The sequence below is a fragment of the Bufo bufo genome, chromosome 5 (assembly GCF_905171765.1).
Source record: "Bufo bufo chromosome 5, aBufBuf1.1, whole genome shotgun sequence".
Classification (NCBI taxonomy): Eukaryota; Metazoa; Chordata; class Amphibia; order Anura; family Bufonidae; genus Bufo; species Bufo bufo.
This window is the reverse complement of record NC_053393.1, coordinates 277403383-277425583: the sequence shown is the minus strand read 5'-3', so window position 1 is coordinate 277425583 and position 22201 is coordinate 277403383. Positions and strand designations below refer to the sequence as shown.

The 22201-nt window shown below is 44.4% G+C and overlaps 1 protein-coding gene across 2 annotated transcripts in view; it reads left to right on the top strand.

Moving 5' to 3' along the window:
* MTRR (5-methyltetrahydrofolate-homocysteine methyltransferase reductase) overlaps window positions 1-22201 on the top strand; it is a 1123497-nt gene that overhangs the window by 359791 nt on the left and 741505 nt on the right. For both annotated transcript variants that reach the window (XM_040431866.1, XM_040431867.1), the window contains exons 5-6: window positions 4247-4598; window positions 14653-14775. In XM_040431866.1, coding sequence (XP_040287800.1) covers window positions 4247-4598; window positions 14653-14775 — 475 coding nt within the window. The remainder of the gene's footprint in view (window positions 1-4246; window positions 4599-14652; window positions 14776-22201) is intronic.

Below are 22201 nucleotides of genomic sequence, written 5' to 3'. Positions count from 1 at the left end.
ATTCTCTCCACGCTGTCTGGTGGGCTTTACTTGTATTTAGTGTTTAATAGAACAGGTTCTGATAACATCTATGTGGAATCAGCTAGCGACTGTGTAAAAGGAGTGCGCTACTTCTTGGCACTAACATCGACCTGTAAGGCTGAGTTCATACTTGAGTTATTTGGTCAGTTTTGGCCCCGTTACTGCCCTAATAAGTGAAGTGTGCAGTGATTCTAAGAGCGACTATATAAAACACAAAAAAATGGTGCACTACAGTGCTAAATGTAATTGACATTATATGGCTAAACCCTCACATTGAAATTAAAATGAGACTTTCGCCAATATATTCTTATATCAAGAACATACCGGAGCCCGCGCACCCCGTCAAGGTATCTCAAAGTGGCACGGGATCGAACGCTAACCTTCCCATGTGCATAACCTTACATTTGTCAGTGTTAAACCTCATCTGTCACTTCTCTGCCCAAGCCTCCAACATAGCCAGATCCATCTGTAGGAGTATACTGTCCTCTTTGGTGTTAATTACTTTACACAGTTTAGTGTCATCTGCAAAAATTTATATTTTACTGCGCAAGCCTTCTACAAGATCATTAATAAATACACTGCTCAAAAAAATAAAGGGAACACTTAAACAACACAATGTAACTCCAAGTCAATCACACTTCTGTGAAATCAAACTGTCCACTTAGGAAGCAACACTGAGTGACAATCAATTTCACATGCTGTTGTGCAAATGGGATAGACAACAGGTGGAAATTATAGGCAATTAGCAAGACACCCCCAATAAAGGAGTGGTTCTGCAGGTGACCACTTCTCAGTTCCTATGCTTCCTGGCTGATGTTTTGGTCACTTTTGAATGCTGGCGGTGCTTTCACTCTAGTGGTAGCATGAGACGGAGTCTACAACCCACACAAGTGGCTCAGGTAGTGCAGCTTATCCAGGATGGCACATCAATGCGAGCTGTGGCAAGAAGGTTTGCTGTGTCTGTCAGCGTAGTGTCCAGAGCATGGAGGCGCTACCAGGAGACAGGCCAGTACATCAGGAGACGTGGAGGAGGCCGTAGGAGGGCAACAACCCAGCAGCAGGACCGCTACCTCCGCCTTTGTGCAAGGAGGAACAGGAGGAGCACTGCAAGAACCCTGCAAAATGATCTCCAGCAGGCCACAAATGTGCACGTGTCTGCTCAAACGGTCAAAAACAGACTCCATGAGGGTGATATGAGGGCCCGACGTCCACAAGTGGGGGTTGTGCTTACAGCCCAACACCGTGCAGGACGTTTGGCATTTGCCAGAAAACACCAAGATTGGCAAATTCGCCACTGGCGCCCTGTGCTCTTCACAGATGAAAGCAGGTTCACACTGAGCACATGTGACAGACGTGACAGAGTCTGGAGACGCCGTTGAGAACGTTCTGCTGCCTGCAACATCCTCCAGCATGACAGGTTTGGCATTAGGTCAGTAATGGTGTGGGGTGGCATTTCTTTGGAGGGCAGCACAGCCCTCCATGTGCTCGCCAGAGGTAGCCTGACTGCCATTAGGTACCGAGATGAGATCCTTAGACCCCTAGTGAGACCATATGCTGGTGCGGTTGGCCCTGGGTTCCTCCTAATGCAAGACAATGCTAGACCTCATGTGGCTGGAGTGTGTCAGCAGTTCCTGCAAGACGAAGGCATTGATGCTATGGACTGGCCCGCCCATTCCCCAGACCTGAATCCAATTGAGCACATCTGGGACATCACGTCTCGCTCTATCCACCACAGACTGTCCAGGAGTTGGCAGATGCTTTAGTCCAGGTCTGGGAGGAGATCCCTCAGGAGACCGTCCGCCACCTGATCAGGAGCATGCACAGGCGTTGTAGGGAGGTCATACAGGCACGTGGAGGCCACACACACTACTGAGCCTCATTTTGACTTGTTTTAAGGACATTACATCAAAGTTGGATCAGCCTGTAGTGTGTTTTTCCACTTTAATTTTGAGGGTGACTCCAAATCCAGACCTCCATGGGTTAAAAAATTTGATTTCCATTTTTTTTTTTGTGTGATTTTGTTGTCAGCACATTCAACTATGTAAAGAACAAAGTATTTCAGAAGAATATTTAATTAATTCAGATCTAGGATGTGTTATTTTTGTGTTCCCTTTATTTTTTTGAGCAGTGTATATTGAAGAGAATAGGGCCCAATACTGACCCCTGTGGTTCCCCACTAGTGACAGTGACCCAATCTAAGTGTGTACCGTTAATAACCACCCTGTTTTCCATCACTGAGCCAGTTACTTACCCACATACAGACATTTTCTCCCAGTCAAAGCATTCTCATTTTATTTACTAAGCTTTTATGTTATACAGTTTCAAATGCTTTGGAGAAGTCAAGATATACGACATTCATTGATTCACCATGGTCAAGACTTACCTCATAGAAACTAATTAAATTAGTTTTGACAGAACCGATCCCTCATGAAGCCATGCTGATATGGCATTATTTGCTTATGCTATCTAGGAGTGCCTCAATGAAAATATTTTATAAAACCTTCAGTTTACCCACAGCAGATGTTAAACTTACCGGCCTATAGTTTCTGGGCTCTGTTTTTGGACCCTTTTTGAATATTGCCACCACATTTGCTAAGCGCCTATCCTGTGGAACACTCCCTGTCAAGATAGTCGTTTAATATCAGAAATAAGGGTCTGGCTATGACATTACTTAATTCTCTTAGGATATGGGGTGTATGCTATCTTGTCCCAGCGATTACTCTATTTTAATCTTTTTAAGATGCTATACTTTTTCCTGGGGCACTTTTAATGGGAAATTTAATTTTTCATTCTGCATTTCATCTGACAGTTTATTTTCCTAAAACATTATTTAATAGCTTTGCTTTCTCCTCATCGCTGTCTGCAACTCCCCCTTATCACTCTGTGGAGGGCCAACACCTTCATATTCATATTTATACTTTTTACCATTTATATAATTGAATATTTTAGGAGTACTCTTTGGCAATGAATCTCTCTGTCTTTAGTTAGGCTGCTTTTATTTATCTTCTACATATTCTATTTTTTCCAAGAACCTGTTTCCTTTATGAGATCTACAGGTTTCAGTTTCCCAATCTATATCTGGGTAGTTGAAGTGCTCCATAATAACAACCTCATGATTTGCCGCCTCAACTATCTTGTTTAGTAGTAGATGTTCTGTGGACTTTGGTATATTAGGTGGCTTATAAAAAAAATCATATTAGTATTTTATAATTGTTTTTGCCTCCATGTATTTCTATCTACATTGACTCCACATGTTCATGTCCCTCACTTATATCTTGAGCCATTTGGTAAACTCCCTAATTTCCGGCTGCCTTTCTTGTGTGGCCCGTGTTACAGGTAGTATTTCAGACACTACCTTGAGGACCTCACTTTCCTAAGCCTCTATGCTACCACCCTCCCCCACATCTACACCATAGAGTGCCTGCTCAGTGAGCAGCAAACTATTTTCCAAATTTCCAAAGCATCTGTGTTGAAACTCGCTTGTTTAGATACACAATATGTGATTTCAAACGAGTAATTTGCTCACATTTTGACCAAAGATATGCACCCTCAAACGGCTGTTCCAGGACTGCATACATTTGGCAAGATGTGCACTGGACTGCTTTGTCAATAATGGAACACATACTAATAGGGATTACGCAAGAAAAAAGATTACAATTCAACAGTGCAGTGATAAGCAACTGACTTACTGTAGAATTCTTGTAAAAATCCTTGAATCTCAAGTCACCTGATATAAAGTCACACACTTAATACAAACTCGCATTGGAAATCTAACACACGAATGCTCACAAACTCGTGTGGTTTGTCTTCAAACCAGACTGCTTTTTTTCTTCTGGATTCAAAGGCACAGACATACAGACAGACAAATAGAAAAATTTGAGGCTTCATAAGCATTATATAAAAACACATAAAACATGTGATTTCTTTCCACACACTCTGTACCTCGATTTGCTGTGAATATGCCTTGTTGTTAGTATTGCATACACACTGTACTTGCTATCACATGCCTTTGTTGTGACATCACTCACTGCCAATTTGCCCCTTCTGCCTGCCTTCATACAAGTAGCCAGCTTTCATGTAACTCAACACATTCCCACACAGCTATTTATATCAACACCCAGAATTGTATATACTGTATGTTACATGTAGTCTTTGTCAGTTGTCATTACTATGTTTACTCATGTGATTATTCTTGTTTTTATTTCTTCTTTGCTTGTGTTTGAAGTTTGGAGCTGGTTGTAGATCCATGGATTGAAGACCTTTGGATTGCCTTAGAAAAAGAATTTTTATCTAGGGCAGAAAATAAAAAGATGATTGGGAAAATCAACGATGTGACCAGTGGAAACCATAATATTCCAAAAGTACCAGGAAATTTGGACATGCGTTTACAAGCTATTAGCCTTGAGAGTGAACTGCCATCAGATAGAAGATCCCTAAATAAAGCTGTGTCAGATGCATTCAAAGAATTTGAGCATTCACTTGTCCATTCAGTGCCTCCTCTGTCTCAGTGTAGCCTTAATATTCCTGCACTTCGTCCTGTGTACCTGGATGTACTTATTCTTGACTGCAAAGCCAAGGTAAGTAATTGGTTATTCCTGTCTGATATGTATGGCATATCCACAGGATGTGGAAATACCTGTTTAAGAACTGTTTACAGTATTGTATAGTCCAGTGATGCCCTAACGCCAACCTCTTATTTATATGAAGCTCACATTCGTTTACTGTGCAACCCAAATCCTTGCTATACATCCCAAAATCTTTTTTAAATGGGTTGCCTGGGTTTTACTGCATATGCATTACAAAGGTGCTATGCTATGGCATCTACTCTGTTGTTTATCTGCAATATTCACGTCCACTCTGTGTAATTGTGTGTGCAAGGCTAGGAGTCTCTATCACAGATTCCAGCAAAAAAAAGAAAAGGACAAAATACCCCTGCATGCAGTGGGTGTAGACCCACTGTGTCACTTGAACTTGAAATATGGCTTGGGGCTACTCCTGAGGGCATTGATTAAGTGGCCCTCCTGGTCTTCACACTTTAACCTTTATATACTGATCCGGACTGTGCTGCATGAAAACTACCAGGTCGCTGCCTCACAGAGTAGACTTTGTTGAAGTGACTGATGATCCATGGGCACCAAGAGACACCAGGGATCAAGCAAATCTGTAGTCAAGGGCAGGCAGAGTATGTAAAATTCAATTAACAGTCTAAGGTCTAGGCCCTCCAGGATGTAAGAGAGAAAAACTGGTGGGTCAGAGCTGCTGGAGTAGGGAAGCAGAGCAGCAGCAAGCACAGGTCCCTGGCATAACAATACCCCCTTTACACCCTCTTTTCTTTGTTCTAGACAGCTGCATGAATCTTCAGAAGGGCTGGTGCATTATCATTTTCTGCAGGTTCCCAGGGTCTTTCTGCTGTGCTAAAAAAAAATCCAGTCCACCACAAAAGTTTTGCCTCTGACTTTCTTCATGTCCAGAATATTTTTGACTTGGTTCTCATTCTCTAAGCCAACAGAACTAGAAGACCTACATCTGGAGTAACGGTTGAACATAATCACCAGACCTTTTCATGCAAACAGATGGCTTCAACAGAAAAGCCTTAGTCCCTTGCCAGATCTGGAAGTAATTATTGACAGTGGATTCAGCTGCTGGAACTCTAGAAGAGAGGTATTGGAAGAAAAACTCCAAAATGTTGACGATACACAAGGAAAAAGGAGCTTTCCAGTTAACTCATTGAGATGGTTATTGTACCAAAACTCTGGCCACAGGAGCACCGTAATCCAGCTGTCCGGTCACAAATGGTTAACTAAAATCTTGCTAATGCGTTTCATGTCACGCTCTAATGTGGGAGGGAAACCCCCATACCGAACATAGGAGGGAAAGGAAATAAGGCCTGAAAACTAGGGAAGGAAGATGGACACCTCCTAGTGAAAACCCTAACCGAAGCCCTGACTGACTACCAGTATGAACAGACCCCAAAGGTAGGTGAGTTCATACACAGGAGTACCTAAAGTCATTTCTAACCCTAAAGGACCCTGGTACTAATGACAGGAATGAGACAACCTGTTCCTCCAAAAGGAAGGTTGAACAGGAGTCTTCCTGAGGCCTAAAACAAGGAAATGCAACACACAGAAAAGTCAAAATAAAATACAAAAGGGAAAGGTAACACTTAACTTCCAAGAAGCTATGGCAGCACCAGGAACTCAGCCAAGATCCAAACACCAGCTATCCACAGGTCCAACTGAAGCTATAAACCGCACAGCATTGTGGGAGAAAAAACTATAAATAGGGAAAGTTAAATGACCACAATAGCAAAACCTGGAAGTAAAGAGTGTGCCAGTACCAGAAACAAAACACAGATGCCTATTGATCCTTAAGGTAAACATGTCAAATCAAGCCACATGTTGCCAGTCTCAAAGATCTCCTGTCACTCACTGTGGTGGGGACGTCCGTATGTCTCGGTTGTCCATGACATTTCACTTGCCCATTGGGCTGCAGATGGTTAGCCAAAGAAAAGTCCAGTTTGAAGTTAAGCTGTTTGCACTAAAATTATTGAAAGTTATCTGTAAACTGCACTCTCCGGTCAGATACAATGTGTAAAGGCAAACTATGTAACCAAAAAATGAGTTTTAGAAAAAAGTTGGCTAGGTGACTAGAGGAAAGAAGACTGTACAGAGGTAGCCAGTGGGCCTTTTTTAGAAAGTCACCACCCAAATTACAGGAAGAAGGAAGATCAGTAATTAAGTCCATGGCTGTATGTTGCCACTGTGTTTTGGGTAATGTCAAAGGAAGCAAGAGTCCTGCAGGTTTTTGTTTACAAGTATTATTCTGGGCACAGATGGTACAGGAGACTGCATAATCCTTGATGTCCTTAGAGATTGTACGCTACTAGTAATGTTAAGACATCATACAAGCACATTTTCAGAGACTTGGCTGGCCAGTGGTGAACACAACCCAGAAGCCTTTCTTCTCTTGGGCATGGGGACATATGTCTTGCCAGGTGGGATGTCCTTGAGCAGAACTGGAGTGACACATGATAGGGGCAGGATCGATGGTGTGCTGGGGATCCTCTATCCTGTCAGCAGATTCAAATGAATGAGAGAGATCCGTTTAAAAATGGCGTGCAAAATTAAATTTGGTGAAGAATACTGACCAGCGGACTTGACAAGGTCTTAGACTTTGAGTATTTTGCAAATACATCTAGTTCTTATAGTCCGTATAGAACCACAGGGGAGAGTGAGGCTGCAGCTGGCATGGACCGCTAGAATAACACTAACTCTAGATCGAACTGCCTAGGGACATTGGGGCGGTAGGGCGGACAAAATGGAGAATTGAGCGACAAACTGCCTGTAATAATTGCCAAAACCTAAGAACCCTTAGATCTGTGGGATGGTGGCATTCCAGAACTGTGGATAGCTCTTCTGGGTCGATTTGAATGCCATGGTTGGAGATTATATAGCCCGGGAATGGAAGTTTTCTTGAAAAGGCATTTTTTATACTAGGCAAACAATATGTTATGCCCAAGACGTTAGGGAGCAGTATAGATGTGTTTGTGGTGAGAAATGAGATCTGTCTAGAAGCCAGGTCCCTGCCACTGATGGAGCTAGCTACTGCACTGGTCCTTAACTCCCTTTAGGCCGTGCCATACATGTTTGGCGCTCATTAGTAATGGCCTTGTGGTCGGTTCGTGGCGAACTTTGCGCGTTTGCTATCCGCCGAACATGCGAACATATGGCAATGTCCACGTGCGCCATTTTTTTTTGCATTGCGCTGAACTTTGACCCATGACACATCCATCAAATGGGACAGGACAGCCACTTGAGACTTTCAGCACATGGAAACACCCCCAACCCTATAACAGAACCCGATCTGGCAGCCATTTTACATTAGGTGTTTTGCCAGTATAGGGAGAGGTTGCATTTTGGAGCAGGGACAGGCTGTTAGGAACTTAGGGACACCAAACCCGTAATCAAATAGCGGCACCCGACCTCTATGACAGGGAGCGGCACCTGAGGGGTTAACTGCCGCTGATCGCAGCTCCCTGTCACAAAGGTCGGGTGCCGGCTATTTGATTCCGGCACGCGCCTCCTGTATTTGTATCAACAGGTCAGTTATCTTCATTGGTGGCGCAGTGCGCCCCCCCCCCCCCCCCCCCCAACACCCCAGTATAATGAACATTGAGTGCGGCCCCCCCAGTATAATAAACATTGAGTGCGGCCCCCCCAGTATAATAAACATTGAGTGCGCCCCCCCTATAATAAACATTGGTGGCGTAGTGCGCCCCACCCAACACCCCAGTATAATAAACATTGAGTGCGGCCCCCCCAGCATAATAAACATTGGTGGCGCAGTGGGAAGTGCCAATGAGGGTTAAAAAAATAAATAAAAATTAACTCACCTCCTCCAATTGATCGCGTAGCTGCCGGTCTCCTGTTCTTTCTTCAGGACCTGTGGTGACATCACTGAGCTCCATCACATGGTCCATTACCATGGTGATGGATCATGTGATGTATCATGTGATGAGCTCAGTGACATCACCACAGGTCCTTTGACAGGTCCTGAAGAAAGAACAGGAGACCGGCTGCTACTCGATCAATTGGAGGACGTGAGTTAATTTTTATTTATTTTTTTAACCCTCATTGGCACTGCCCACCAATGTTTATATGTTTATTATACTAGGGAGGGAGGGGGGCGCACTGCGCCACCAATGTTTATTACACTGGGGTGTTGGGAGGGGGGCACACTGCGCCACCAATGTTTATCATGTTGGGGGGGCGCACTGCGCCACCAATGTTTATTATACTGGGGTATATAATGTTTATTATATTGACCTTCTACTATGCATTCTGCATTAAAGAATGCTATTATTTTCCCTTATAACCATGTTGTTATAAGGGAAAGTAATACAGTGAATAGACTTTCATCCTAGCAACCATGCGTGAAAATCGCACGGTTCAACCGGAAGGATGGATCCGGTATTTTGAATGCCGGATACGGCACTAATACATTCCTATAGGGAAAAATGACGAATCCGGCATTCAGGCAAATCTTCAGTTTTTTTGCCAGAGATAAAACCGTAGAATGCTGCGGTTTTATCTTTTGCCTGTTCAGTCAAAAAGACTGACCTGAAGACATCTTTTCCGGTATAGAGCCCCTGTGACGGAACTCTATGCCGGAAATGAAATACGCTAGTGTGAAAGTACCCTAAAATATTAAGTTTAAATCCCCCCCCTTTCCCAATTTTACATATAAAATATATAAACAATAAATAAACATATTTTATAGCGCTGTGTCCGAAATGTCCAAACTATAAAAAAATTTAAAAATTTCTCCTGTGCGGTGAGCATTCGCCAATTTTAGTCACCTTGTCACTCCAAAAAATAGGATAGGACTGGTCTATTATGGGCCGAACGTTTCATAAAATGCGAAATGCACGTGGCTTTTTTTGGCGTTTTTTTTTTTTTTGCACGGTATTGAGTATCGCAATACTTTTTTATGGTGACGAAAGCGAATCAAAACTTTGGTATCGAAACAACCCTACGCCAATCTGATCGGCGTAGCGTTGTCACGATACCAAGATTTGGATTCGGTTTTGATTTGGCGACTAAAAATGTTATTTGGCTCCTAAATTTTTCAGTTCAGGAGCCAATGGCTACTAGGTATTTTTTTTAGTTTGGAGCACTGAAGGTACATAACTTTTACTGCCCACTGGGTGAACCTTCTGATGGCCATCAAGCATGTAACCCGTGGCACCTGTGTGGATTTGGTGTTACCGCCACGGATTGCATGCAGGCCGGCCTCTTCTCCTCCTCCTCCTAGTCCATCCTCCGTCTCCTCCTCGGCTGACTCCTCCTTTTCCACTGCTACCACCTTTTCCAGTGCACACCCCCCAGCTCCCCAGAACCTATTCGACGTGCCAGCTGAGACGTTGCCATGCTGTGCTGCAGCTGTTGTGCCTGGAAGCCAAGAGCCACACCGGTCCCGCACTGCTTTTAGCTCTGTGGTCACAGGCCAATCAGTGTCTAACCCCGCTCAATTTGACAGTTGGTAAAGTGGTGTGCGACAATGGTGCCAATCTGCTGAGCGCACTGAAACAGGGCAAAATGACACACGTGCCGTGCATGGCACACGTCCTGAACTTAGTCGTGCAGCGATTCGTTGCCAAATACCCCAGAGTCCAGGACGTCTTGCGGCAGGCCAGGGAAATATCTGGCCATTTTAGAAGATTTTACACGGCCATGGCTCGCCTTGCTGATGTTCAGCGGCGACACCACTTGCCCGTCAGACGTCTGATTCGTGACTGCCCGATGTGCTGGAACTCCACCTTGTATATGCTTCATATGCTGCTCCAGCAGAAACGTGGCGTTAACGACTACCTGTACAAACTCTACGACAGGTTCTGGGGAGCTTGGTTTCTTTTTACCCCGCCAATGGCTGCTCATTCGTGACGCATGCAGACTTCTGCGGCCATTTGATGAGATCACCAAACTGATCAGTCGCAGCCAGGGCACCATCAGTGACATCGTACCTTGCACCTTTCTTTCGAGGAGCAGGAGCTGGAAGATGAGGAAGTTGCACTGCTGGATGAATTCCCAGGGGGGGCTACTCCATCTGAGACAAGTCAGCAGGAGTCTGAAGAGGAGTCAGAGGAGGAGAACCAAGAAGAGCAGGCTTTAAACTTTTTGGGGATCCCTGGCTGGGGGGAGGAGACGAAATTCTCCTGGGCGATGAGCAGGAGTCAGGGTGCTCCACCGCTTCCAATTTAGTGCAAATGGGGGCCTTCATGCTCCAATGTTTAAAGAGGGACCCCCGTATAAAAAGTATAAAGGTCAAGGATCAGTACTGGGTGGCAAGGTACTTAAACCCCCGGTACAAACAGAAAATGGCGGACATGTTACCAGCATCACAGAGGGCTGTGAGAATGCAGCATTTCCAGGCCTTGCTGCGAGAGATGCTGCATTCTGCTGTTGCAGGCACTGGCAGAGGAATTTCCACAATTTCAGGAAATCGAGGAGATTGGCTGAGCGTGGGGGAATCTAACAGCCTCCTTGATTTCTCTTGATTCAGAGTTGATAGGGTTAATGACCACTTCCCTTTTCTCTGCTGTTGCTCAGTGGTCATCACTTCTACCCTTAATAGTCTCACCCCACCTTCTGACTATGCGATTGATAGCTTAATTTGGGTTTGGCTGAGCTGGTGTGAGATCCTCTTTGGTTTTCCTGTTCTTCCATCTTTACAGAAGTTAAGTGTCGCGTTTGTTTGTTTTTGTTATATTCCCTGTTGTTGTATCTGGGCCTGAGACAGAGACTTCCATTTATCTATCTGGGGAGGAATGGGTTGTCTCTGGTCCTATACTTATTCCAGGGCCTTATAGGGAAATCGGGGGCTAGGTATACCGCTTATGAATATTCCTACCTTCAAGGTATATTCATATTGATAGGTAGTCAGGGCCCGGATTAGGGTTGTCTTGGAGGTGACCTGGTTCTTCCCTAGTTTCCAGGCCCAGTTACTGTTCCCCTTCCCTCCTGTGTTCAGTCTGGAGTTTCCCCCCCACACTGATCGTGACATCCACAGAATCCAAAGTTCTTTGCTGTCAGGTGAATGCTTATTGCCTAATTTTTGGGCCCTGTACTGGCCGACAGTTACATTTTTATCTTGTGACCGCCTAATGTACCTCCAGCCGCAGAATCCAAAGTTCTTTGCTGTCATTACCTGTAACATAGTACATAAGACCGAAAAAAGACATTTATCTATCCAGTTCGGCCTGTCATCCTGCAAGTTGATCCAGAGGAAGGCAAAAAAAAAAAACTGAGAGGTACAAGCCAATTTTCCCCACTTTAGGGGAATAAAAAATTCCTTCCCGCCTCCAATCAGGCAATCAGAATAACTCCCTGGATCAACGACGCCTCTCTAGTAGTTATAGCCTGTAATATTACGCTCCAGAAATACATCCAGGCCCCTCTTGGATTCCTTTATTGTACTCACCATCACCACCTCCTCAGGCAGAGAGTTCCATAGTCTCACTGCTCTTACCGTAAAGAATCTTCTTCTATGTTTGTGAACAAACCTTCTTTCCTCCAGACGCAGAGGATGTCCCCTCGTCACAGTCACAGTCCTGGGGATAAATAGACGATGGGATAGATCTCTGTTCTGACCCCTGATATATTTATACATACTGTAGTAATTAGATCTCCCCTCAGTCGTCTGAGGTGAATGCCTATTGCCTAATTTTTGGGGCCTGTACTGGCCGACAGTTACATACTGTGTTTTTCACCCTATAAGACGCACCTGCCCATAAGACGCAGGTTTTTGAGGAGGAAAATAAGAAAAATAATATTTTGAACCAAAAGGTGTGCTTTTGGTGGGTTTTGAACGAATGGTGGTCTGTGGATGACACTATTATTGGGGATCTGTGAATGACACTATTATTGGGGATCTGTGAATGACACTATTATTGGGGATCTGTGAATGACACTATTATTGGGGATCTGTGAATGACACTATTATTGGGGATCTGTGAATGACACTATTATTGGGGATCTGTGGATGACACTATTGTGGGGGATCTGTGGATGACACTGATGTAGGGGATCTGTGGATGACCCTGTTATGGGGGATCTGTGGATGACACACTGTTATGGAGGGGATCTGTAGATTATACTGGGAGGTGGATCTGTGGATGACACTGTTATGGGGAGGGGGATCTGTGGATGACACATATATAGCATATTATGCTATATATGTGTCATCCACAGATCCCCCCCCCATAACAGTATCCCCCAATACACCGGGCCCCTCCTCTCACAGCAGAATTCATATGTAAACTGTAATCCTTAACATCATCTTAACTTTAGTTGAAGTAGCGCTATCCCGTGTACTACTACTTACTATCAAGCTCCCGTACCGTAGCAGGCAGAGCGGCCGGCAGCGTAACGTCACTCACTCACGTCACGCGCCTGCTCCGCCCGCTTCATTAATGAAGGAGGTGGAGCAGGCGCGTGACATGAGTGAGTGACGTTACAGCTGCCGGCCGCTCTGCCTGCTACGGGAGCTTGTTGGTAAGTAGTAGTACACGGGATAGCGCTACTGTAACTAAAGTTAAGAAGAGGTTAAGGATTACAATTTACATATGAGTACTGCGGTGAGCGGTGGGGCCCGGTGTAAGAGTACAGTGACTGCGCAGGGCCCCGCCACAATTTCAGCAGTTGCCGGCTTCAGCCCCTCCTCCCTCTCCCTGATACATCGCCGTGCTGTGCAGCATCGCAGCCGGCAATCTATCAGTGTTAGCTATGTAAAAATGGCAGCATTCGCCCCATAAGACGCACTGCCATTTCCCCCCACTTTTGGGATGAAAAATTGCGTCTTATGCCTAATGTACCTCCAGCCACAGAATCCAAAGTTCTTTGCTGTTAGGTGAATGCCTATTTCCTAATTTTTTGGGCCTGTACTGGCCGACAGTTACATATTTATCCTGTGACCACCTAATGTACCTACAGCCACAGAATCCAAAGTTCTTTGCTGTCAGGTAAATGCCTCTTGCCTAATTTTTGAGGCCTGTACTGGGCGACAGTTACAGTTTTTTATCTCTAGCGACATAATCACACCCCTGTCTCACTCCTCTGCCTCTCATTATGGTGGCCGGATTAAAATACATATTTTTTGTGGGAATTTTTGCCAATGACCCCCCTCTGGTATATCACTGTCCATGTTGTGGGACTATTTGTGTATTTCTAGTAAGTGTTTGCTGGCTGCAAATATGACCTGAAGGTTTTTCAGGTTCGCCTGCCATTACAGTGAATGGGGCCCACCGCGAACATTTGATCACGAACGCACGTTCGAGAATCGTCCCGGCCGATGTTTTTTCACTCATACATTTGTTTTTGTGTTTTTTTACCACTAAAAAGACATACCGCACAAAACGCCACCAAAACATATCAGTCGCAAAAACATTGCATGTCCTGGAAAACGCACAGAATATGCCACTAAAACCTGTGTGTATTCTTTTTAGACAATTCCTTTTTGTTTAAATGTTTTCCCGGACAATAAAGTGATCATAGGGTGTCCTTCTGTTAGATCTCTGAAGGGATCAGGTGTAATCTGTAAGGAAGCCTGGAAGCAAATATGCTGTTACACTAAGTAAAATTCACTGGATTTTTATTTTTATTTTTGCTGGGTACTCCAGTATGAGAGCTTTTATAGAGGAGAATACTGAATGGGGACCCCAGTCCATTAAAAGGGTTATCCAAAATTTCAATTATGTAAATAAAAAAACACAATTTAAAATTTGCGGAGAGTCCTGCACCGCTGCCCTGTTTCCCTCCCCTTGCCTCTAATCTCCACAGGGCATGTATCAGTCACGTGCCATTTATCAGTAGTGTGATGCTGCAGCAATGAAGTGCTGTTCATGCACTTGTGACCACTGATGCTAACGATTGGCTGTATCAATCACAGAAGCTATGAGCCTGACGTCATTACTGTGAGTAAGGTTTATTTTTATTTTATACTGCTCCCTGTATGACATTAATGAATCTTGCATAACATCTTTAACTCAGAATTATGTAATACAGTATTATTTTGTTTGTAGTACGAAATTGTCAGTGGATGCCATCAAACAATCTGACTTTGCTTTCATTGCAGGAAATGGATTCAAGTTTTCTGCATCCTGAAGTTGAGATTTTCACAGTTCCCATCAAACAAGCTAAGAGGCTCACTGCAAAAGATTCTGTGAAAACTACTTTAATGCTGGAGCTTGACATTTCAGTAATTATCATAAAATTTTGCATAGCAGACATGTTTTAGCTATAAGTTATGTTGTTCACTATATTAAATTAATATAATTGAGCCTTTTACAGTATTTGTAAATGTATAGGGCTTTCACATCTTACAGCTTTTTATAAGGCTTATTTGGCATGTGGATATCATAGAGGTGGGTCTATTCTGGATGTTCCATATAGCAAAGTACCACCTCTCCATTTGGTGGGTGCAGTCATAGTAACATACTGCAGTTTGTAAGGCTGAAAAAAAGACATACTGTACATACTGTAAGACAATTTTCCACATTGTAGGTGAAAAAATTCCTTCCCAACTTCAGTCAGGCAATCAGAATAACTCCCAACATCAATGACCCTTCTCTAGAATTCTACTAACTATAACCTGTAATATTACTACACTCCAGAAATACTTCCAAGCCCCTCTTGAATTATTTTACTGAATTTACCATCACCACCTCCTCTGGCAGAGAGTTTTATAATCTCACTGCTATTACAGTAAAGAATCCTCTTCTATGTTTGTGTACAAACCTTCTTTCCTCTAGACGTAAAGAATGTCCCCTCTTCACCGTCATTGGTATGAATAGATCATGTAAGAGATCTCTGTACTGATCCTTGATATATTTATACATAGTCATTAGATCTCCCATCAGTTGTCTTTTTTATTTTTATTTTTTAAACTAAATAACCCTAATTTTTATAAACTTTCTGGGTACTGTAGTCCACCCATTCCAGTTATTACACTAGTTGACCTCCTCTGAACCCTCTCTAGCTCTGCTCTGTCTGTTTTGTTCACAGGAACCCAGCATTGTGCACAATACTCCATGTACGGTTTGACTAGTGATTTGTACAGTGGCAGGACTATGTTCTATTTACATGCATCTATGCCCCTTTTGATACATTCCTTAATCTTTTTGGCCTTGGCAGCAGCTTCCTGACACTAGTTTCTACAGTTAGGTTTGCTGTACACTAAAATTCCAAAGTCCTTTTCCATGTAATAGTAAGGGCTCATGCACACGACCGTATGTATTTTGCGGTCTGCAAAAATGGATCCACAAAAAATGCGGATGACGTCGCTGTGCATTCCGTATTTTGCGGAACGGAACAGCTGTCCCCTATTAGAGCAGTACTATCTTTGTCCGTAATGCGGACAATAATAGGACATGTTCTATATTTTTGAGGAATGGACCTACTGAAATGGAATGCACACAGAGTAACTTCCGTTTTTTTTTGCAGACCTATTGAAATGAATGGTTCTGCATACGGTCTGCAAAAAAAGGAATGGACACGGAAAGAAAATACCCAGTGAGCCCTTACCCAGTGTTTTACCATTTAGTATGTACTGGTGACTTGCATTATTCCTTCCCATGTGCATTACCTTACATTTATCAATGTTAAACCTCATCTGCCACTTCTCTGCCCAAGCCTCCAATCTATCCAGATCCATCTGTAGCAGTATACTGTCCTATTCCGTGTTAATTACTTTACACAGTTCAGTATTGTCAGAAAAAAATTATTTTACGGTGCAACCCCTCTACAATCTAATTTATAAATATATTTAACAGAATATGGCCCAATATTGACCCCTTTGGTACTCCACTAATGATGGTGACCCAATCTGAGTAAGAACCGTTAATACCCATTGTCTGTTTTCTATCACTGAGCCAGTTATTTACCCCCAGTCCAAGCATTTTCATGTACCAACCTTTTATGTGGCACAGTATCAAAAGCTTTGGAGAACTCAAGATATATGACATCCATTGACTCACCCCAGTGAAGTCTAGAACTTTGACATGAAGCCATGCTGACACAGCATTATATAAATATTTTCATTTAGATACTCCAGGGTAGTGTCATGGTCTTACCTTCTTGCTGTTCTCCTTCGTTTGACATGTGCTGGCAGCCATCTTGGTTTCTGGGTTTCTTGTAGCCTTCCACCCTGCGGCTCCTCCTTCCCACTGGGAGGAGCTGGATGCCTAGCTCATATATATAGGAGGTCTGTGCTTGGTCCTCTTGTGTTCACATGCTTCTAAGACTGCTGCTCCTTCCTACCAGGCCGGAGACCGTGTATGGTTGTCCACCCGCAACCTCAACCTTCGAGTGCCCACTCCCAAGCTGGCGCCTCGCTTTGTTGGTCCCTTCCGAGTGCTTCGCAGGGTAAACCCGGTAGCCTATGCCCTTGCGCTTCCTCCTGGCATGCGGATCTCCAACGTGTTTCATGTCTCCCTGTTGAAGCCACTGGTGTGTAATCGTTTCACTTCCTCGGTTCCTCGGCCTCGTCCGGTCCAAGTGGGCAATCGTGAGGAATATGAGGTGAGCAATATCCTGGACTCACGCCTGGTCCGCGGTCGGTTGCAGTTTTTGGTCCATTGGCGTGGTTATGGTCCAGAGGAGCGTTCCTGGGTTCCCTCCGCAGATGTCCATGCTCCTGCCTTGCTCCGAGCCTTCCACGCACGCTTCCCTCAGAAACCGTTTTGTGCTCCGCGGAGGAGGGGCCCTTGAGGGGGAGGTACTGTCATGGTCTTACCTTCTTGCTGTTCTCCTTCGTTTGACATGTGCTGGCGGCCATCTTGGTTTCTGGGTTTCTTGTAGCCTTCCACCCTGCGGCTCCTCCTTCCCACTGGGAGGAGCTGGATGCCTAGCTCATATATATATAGGAGGTCTGTGGCTTCAGTTCCTTGCTTGGTCCTCTTGTGTTCACATGCTTCTAAGACTGCTGCTGCTTCTGGTTCCTGATCCTGGCTTCGTCTGACTACCCTGCTGGTTCCTGATCCTGGCTTCGTCTGACTACCCTGCTGGTTCCTGATCCTGGCTTCGTCTGACTACCCTTCTGGTTCCTGACCTCTGGCTTCGCAAAGACTCTGCTCGGTTTCACCATCCGTTTGGACTTTTGCTTTACAGCTTTATTTTCAATAAAGCCTTCTTATTTTCTCTTATCTCTTGTTGTACGTCTGGTTCATGGTTCCGTGACAGGTAGCATCTATTATAAAACCTTAAAACCGTTTACCCACAACAGGCCTACTGGCCTATAGTTTCTGTGCTCTTTTTTTTTTTACCCATTTTTTAAATATTGGCACCACATTAGCTAAGTGCCAATCCTGTGGCATAGACCCTGTAATTGGGAAGTCTTTAAATATCAGAAATAATGGTATCTCTATGACATTACATAATTCTCTTAGGATATGGTGTGTATGCCACCTGGACCCGGTGATTTGTCTATTTGAATCTTTTTAAGATGCTGCTCCCCTTCTTCTTAGGTCAGACAGGTCACTTTTAATGGGGAGTTTACTTTGACACTCTGCCTTTCATCTGACAGTTCATTTTCCTCAGTGAATACAGTAGAGAAAAAATGACTTAATTGATCTGCTTTCTCCTCATTGATCTCTACAACTCTTTCTCATGACTCTTTAAAGGGCCAACACTTTCAGGTTTAAACTTTTTACCATTTATATAATTTAAGAACATTTTAGGGTTGGTTTTACTTTCTTTGGCAAAGAGCCTCTCTGTCTCTAGCCTGGCTGCTTTTATCTTTTACATATTCAATTTTTTTTTCCTTATAGTTTTTCAAGGCTTCCTTGCCACCTTCCTGATTTAAATGCTTTATTTTTGTGATTTATTTATCCCTACATTTCTAGTTATCCACTTTGTGTTTTTTTTTGTTCCTCATCCTTTTTTTCCAATACTGTATGAGTTTAGGATGCTTTTAAAAATATCCCATTTTGTAGCTGCATTTTTAATTTTGAAGACATTGTCCTATTTAGTGAGGCTAATTGCCTCTCTTAGATGGTCAAATTTAGCTTTTTGGAAGTTCAGCGTTTTTGTGCCTCCCTGAAGAAACACTTTTTTGAATGACAATTGGAAGGTTATAATTTTATGGTCACTATTTCCCTTGTGTCCTCCAACCTTCATGCCTGTTGTTCTGTCAGATCTGTTGGTTAATACTATGTCCCCTGTGGCTGTCCCTCTAGTAGGATCCTTAAAGGGGTTTTGCCACTTTAGCAAATAGCATTTATTATGCAGAGAAAGTTTCCATGGTTACGACCACCCTGCAGTCCAGCAGCATGGCTGTATTTGTACACTATAGAAAAAAGCACCAGCTTACGTGAGCTTCCACGATCCCGGCCACCAGAGAGACTGACATTTTTTCTTAGTGTGCAAGCATGAGCACCACTGCTGGATTATAGGGTCTAGCAGCATGACTGTGTTTGTACACTATAGAAAAAAGCACCAGCTTACCTGAGCTCAGTGGCGTAGCTATAGGGGTCGCAGCGGTCGCACTTGCAACCGGGCCCCTAAGTCAGGGGGGCCCACAGGGCCCCCCAGGAGAGATGGAGTGCTCTGACGGGGCCCGGCATGAAGTACAGTGACAATGTCGGGCCCCGTCTGAGCGCTCTTCAAACATGTACTGTATAATATGAGCGGGGGGGAGGGGAGGTTTGCGCAGAGACAAAGGGGGGCTCGCACACTCACACAGACACCCGGCAGTTCTTGTCACTGCCGGCCGGGCTGTATCCAGAGTGAAGCAGGGTTCCAGCGCTCCCCCTGCTGGCCGCACATCGCGCTGCCGGCTGTGGTAGGAGCGCTGAAAGACTGGGAATGAGTGTGGGAGCACGTCATCAAGGACTCAGGTAAGCATGTGTTTTTTTTTTTGTTTTTTTTTCCTAAAGCTGCAGACTGGGGGAGGGGGGAAGGAAGGAAGGCACTGATGATGATGCTCCCTGTGCAGTGTGTGGTTCCCTCCCTAGTACTGATGATGATGGTGCCCCCTGTGCAGTGTGTGGTTCCCTCCCTAGTACTGATGATGGTGCCCCTGTGCAGTGTGTGGTTCCCTCCCTAGTACTGATGATGATGCCCCCTGTGCAGTGTGTGACTCCCTTCCTGGCACTGATGATGATGGTGGGCATCTCTAATCTGGCATAACTACTGTGAGGGGGCACATATCTGGGCATCGCTACTATGAAAGGACACATATCTGGTATAACTACTGTGAGGGGCACATATCTGGCTAAAACTACTGTGAGGGGCACATATCTGGCTACAACTACTGTGAGGGGGCACATATCTGGGAATATCTTCAGTGAGGGGGCACATATCTGGCTACAACTACTGTGAGGGGGCACATATCTGGGCATCGCTACTATGAAGGGACACATATCTGGCTACAACTACTGTGAGGGGCACATATCTGGCTACAACTACTGTGAGGGGGCACATATCTGGGAATATCTTCAATGAGGGGGCACATATCTGGCTACAACTACTGTGAGGGGGCACATATCTGGGCATTGCTACTATGAAGGGACACATATCTGGTATAACTACTGTGAGGGGGCACATATCTGGCTACAACTACTGTGAGGGGCACATATCTGGCTACAACTACTGTGAGGGGGCACATATCTGGGAATATCTTCAGTGAGGGGGCACATATCTGGCTACAACTACTGTGAGGGGGCACATATCTGGGCATCGCTACTATGAAGGGACACATATCTGGCTACAACTACTGTAAGGGGCACATATCTGGCTACAACTACTGTGAGGGGGCACATATCTGGGAATATCTTCAATGAGGGGGCACATATCTGGCTACAACTACTGTGAGGGGGCACATATCTGGGCATCGCTACTATGAAGGGACACATATCTGGTATAACTACTGTGAGGGGGCACATATCTGGATATAACTACTGTGAGGGGGGCACATATCTGGATATAACTATTGTGAGGGGGACACATATCTGGATATAACTACTGTGAGGGGGGCACATATCTGGGCATAACTACTGTGAGGGGACACAAAAGTGGGCATAACTATTGTGACAGGAACAAAGGTGGGCATAACTGCTGTGAGGGGCCACAAGAAGGACATAACTTTTGTGAAGGGGCCACAATGTGGGCATTAGTACTACCGTATGTAGCAGCATAGAGGGGAAATGTCCTAGATTACCCTGCTGTACATTGGCATGGCTCAGTCTTACAGGACCAGCACAGCGCCCCCTGCTGGTGATTTCACAGGGGCAGTCACCATCCATTCTTTTTTTCTCTATCACCGCAGGGACCTTGTTTTCGATCCAGTGGCCATCATGCCGACGCCAGCAACACCCTGGATGAGGTAGGACCAGATTTTATTAGGACTGGGTGAGTGAAGCCTTGCATTGGGCTTACTGTAAAAAAAAATTGCAGCCTCTTTGTAAAAATTGGGGGGTGGGGGGGGGGGGCCATAACAGTCTAGTTACGCCCCTGCTTGAGCTCCCACAGTCCCGGTCACCAGAGAGGCTGAGATTTTTTCTTAGTGTGCAAGCATGAGCACCACTGCTGGATTATAGGGTGCTTGTAACTATGGATACGAGCAGTGTGTAATGTTATGGGAAAATGAATCAAGCGAGCAAAGGAGATGGATGCGGACAGCACACACATAACATTCGTGTGCTTTCCACATTTTTTGTGGCCCAATAGAAATGAATGGGTCCGCATTTGGTCCGTAAACAATGCAAACCGAAAATATGTTTGTGTGCATGAGGCCTAAGTGTGTATACATATATACATAGCTCTCAGTCACTGATAGTTGACAGAGGGCAGTCTTAAAGGGGTTTAGTCACTTCAAGTGGCATTTATCATGTAGAGAAAGTTAACACTTACAAATGTATTGTTATTATCCATATTGCCTGCGTCGCTGGCGTGGTTCATTTTTCTATCACATTATATACAGCTCGTTTCCATAGTTACAACCACCCTGTAATCCAGCAGTGGTGTTTGTGCTTGCACACTATAAGAAAAAATGCTGGCCTCTCTGGTGGCCAGGACCGTGGGAGCTCACGTAAGCTGGTACTTATTTCTATAGTGTACAAGTACAGCCATGCTGCTGGACTGCAGGGTGGTCGTAACCATGGAAACTTTCTCAGCATAATAAATGCTGAAGGGGCTAAGCAGTTGGGAAAGGTAATTGTCTTTGGTTATTGACACAAACCTGTTTCCTTTGAGATCCACAGGTTTCAGTTTCCCAATCCTTATCTGGGTAGTTGAAGTCCCCTCATAATAATAACCTAGTTATGATTTGCTGCCACATCTATTTCCCTTAGTACTAGATTTTCTGTGGACTCTGGTATATTAGTATACCCTATCAGTATTTTATTATTGTTTTTGCCTCCATATATGTCTACCCACAGTGAATCCACATGTTGATTTCCCTCACTTATATCGTCCTGGAGTGTGAGCTTTAAACAGGACTTTACATATAGGCAAACACCTCCCCCTCTTCATTTTATACAATTCAGTCTGTCCATTTATTACATGACTGAGCTGATCTTGCATGTCTATAGGGGTCGGGAAGAATAGCTTTCAGCTGAATGAGCTTTGTGATTTGAGGACAGATTAAAACTACCTAAATTAAAAGTGCTCTGATTGCCTAAAAAAGT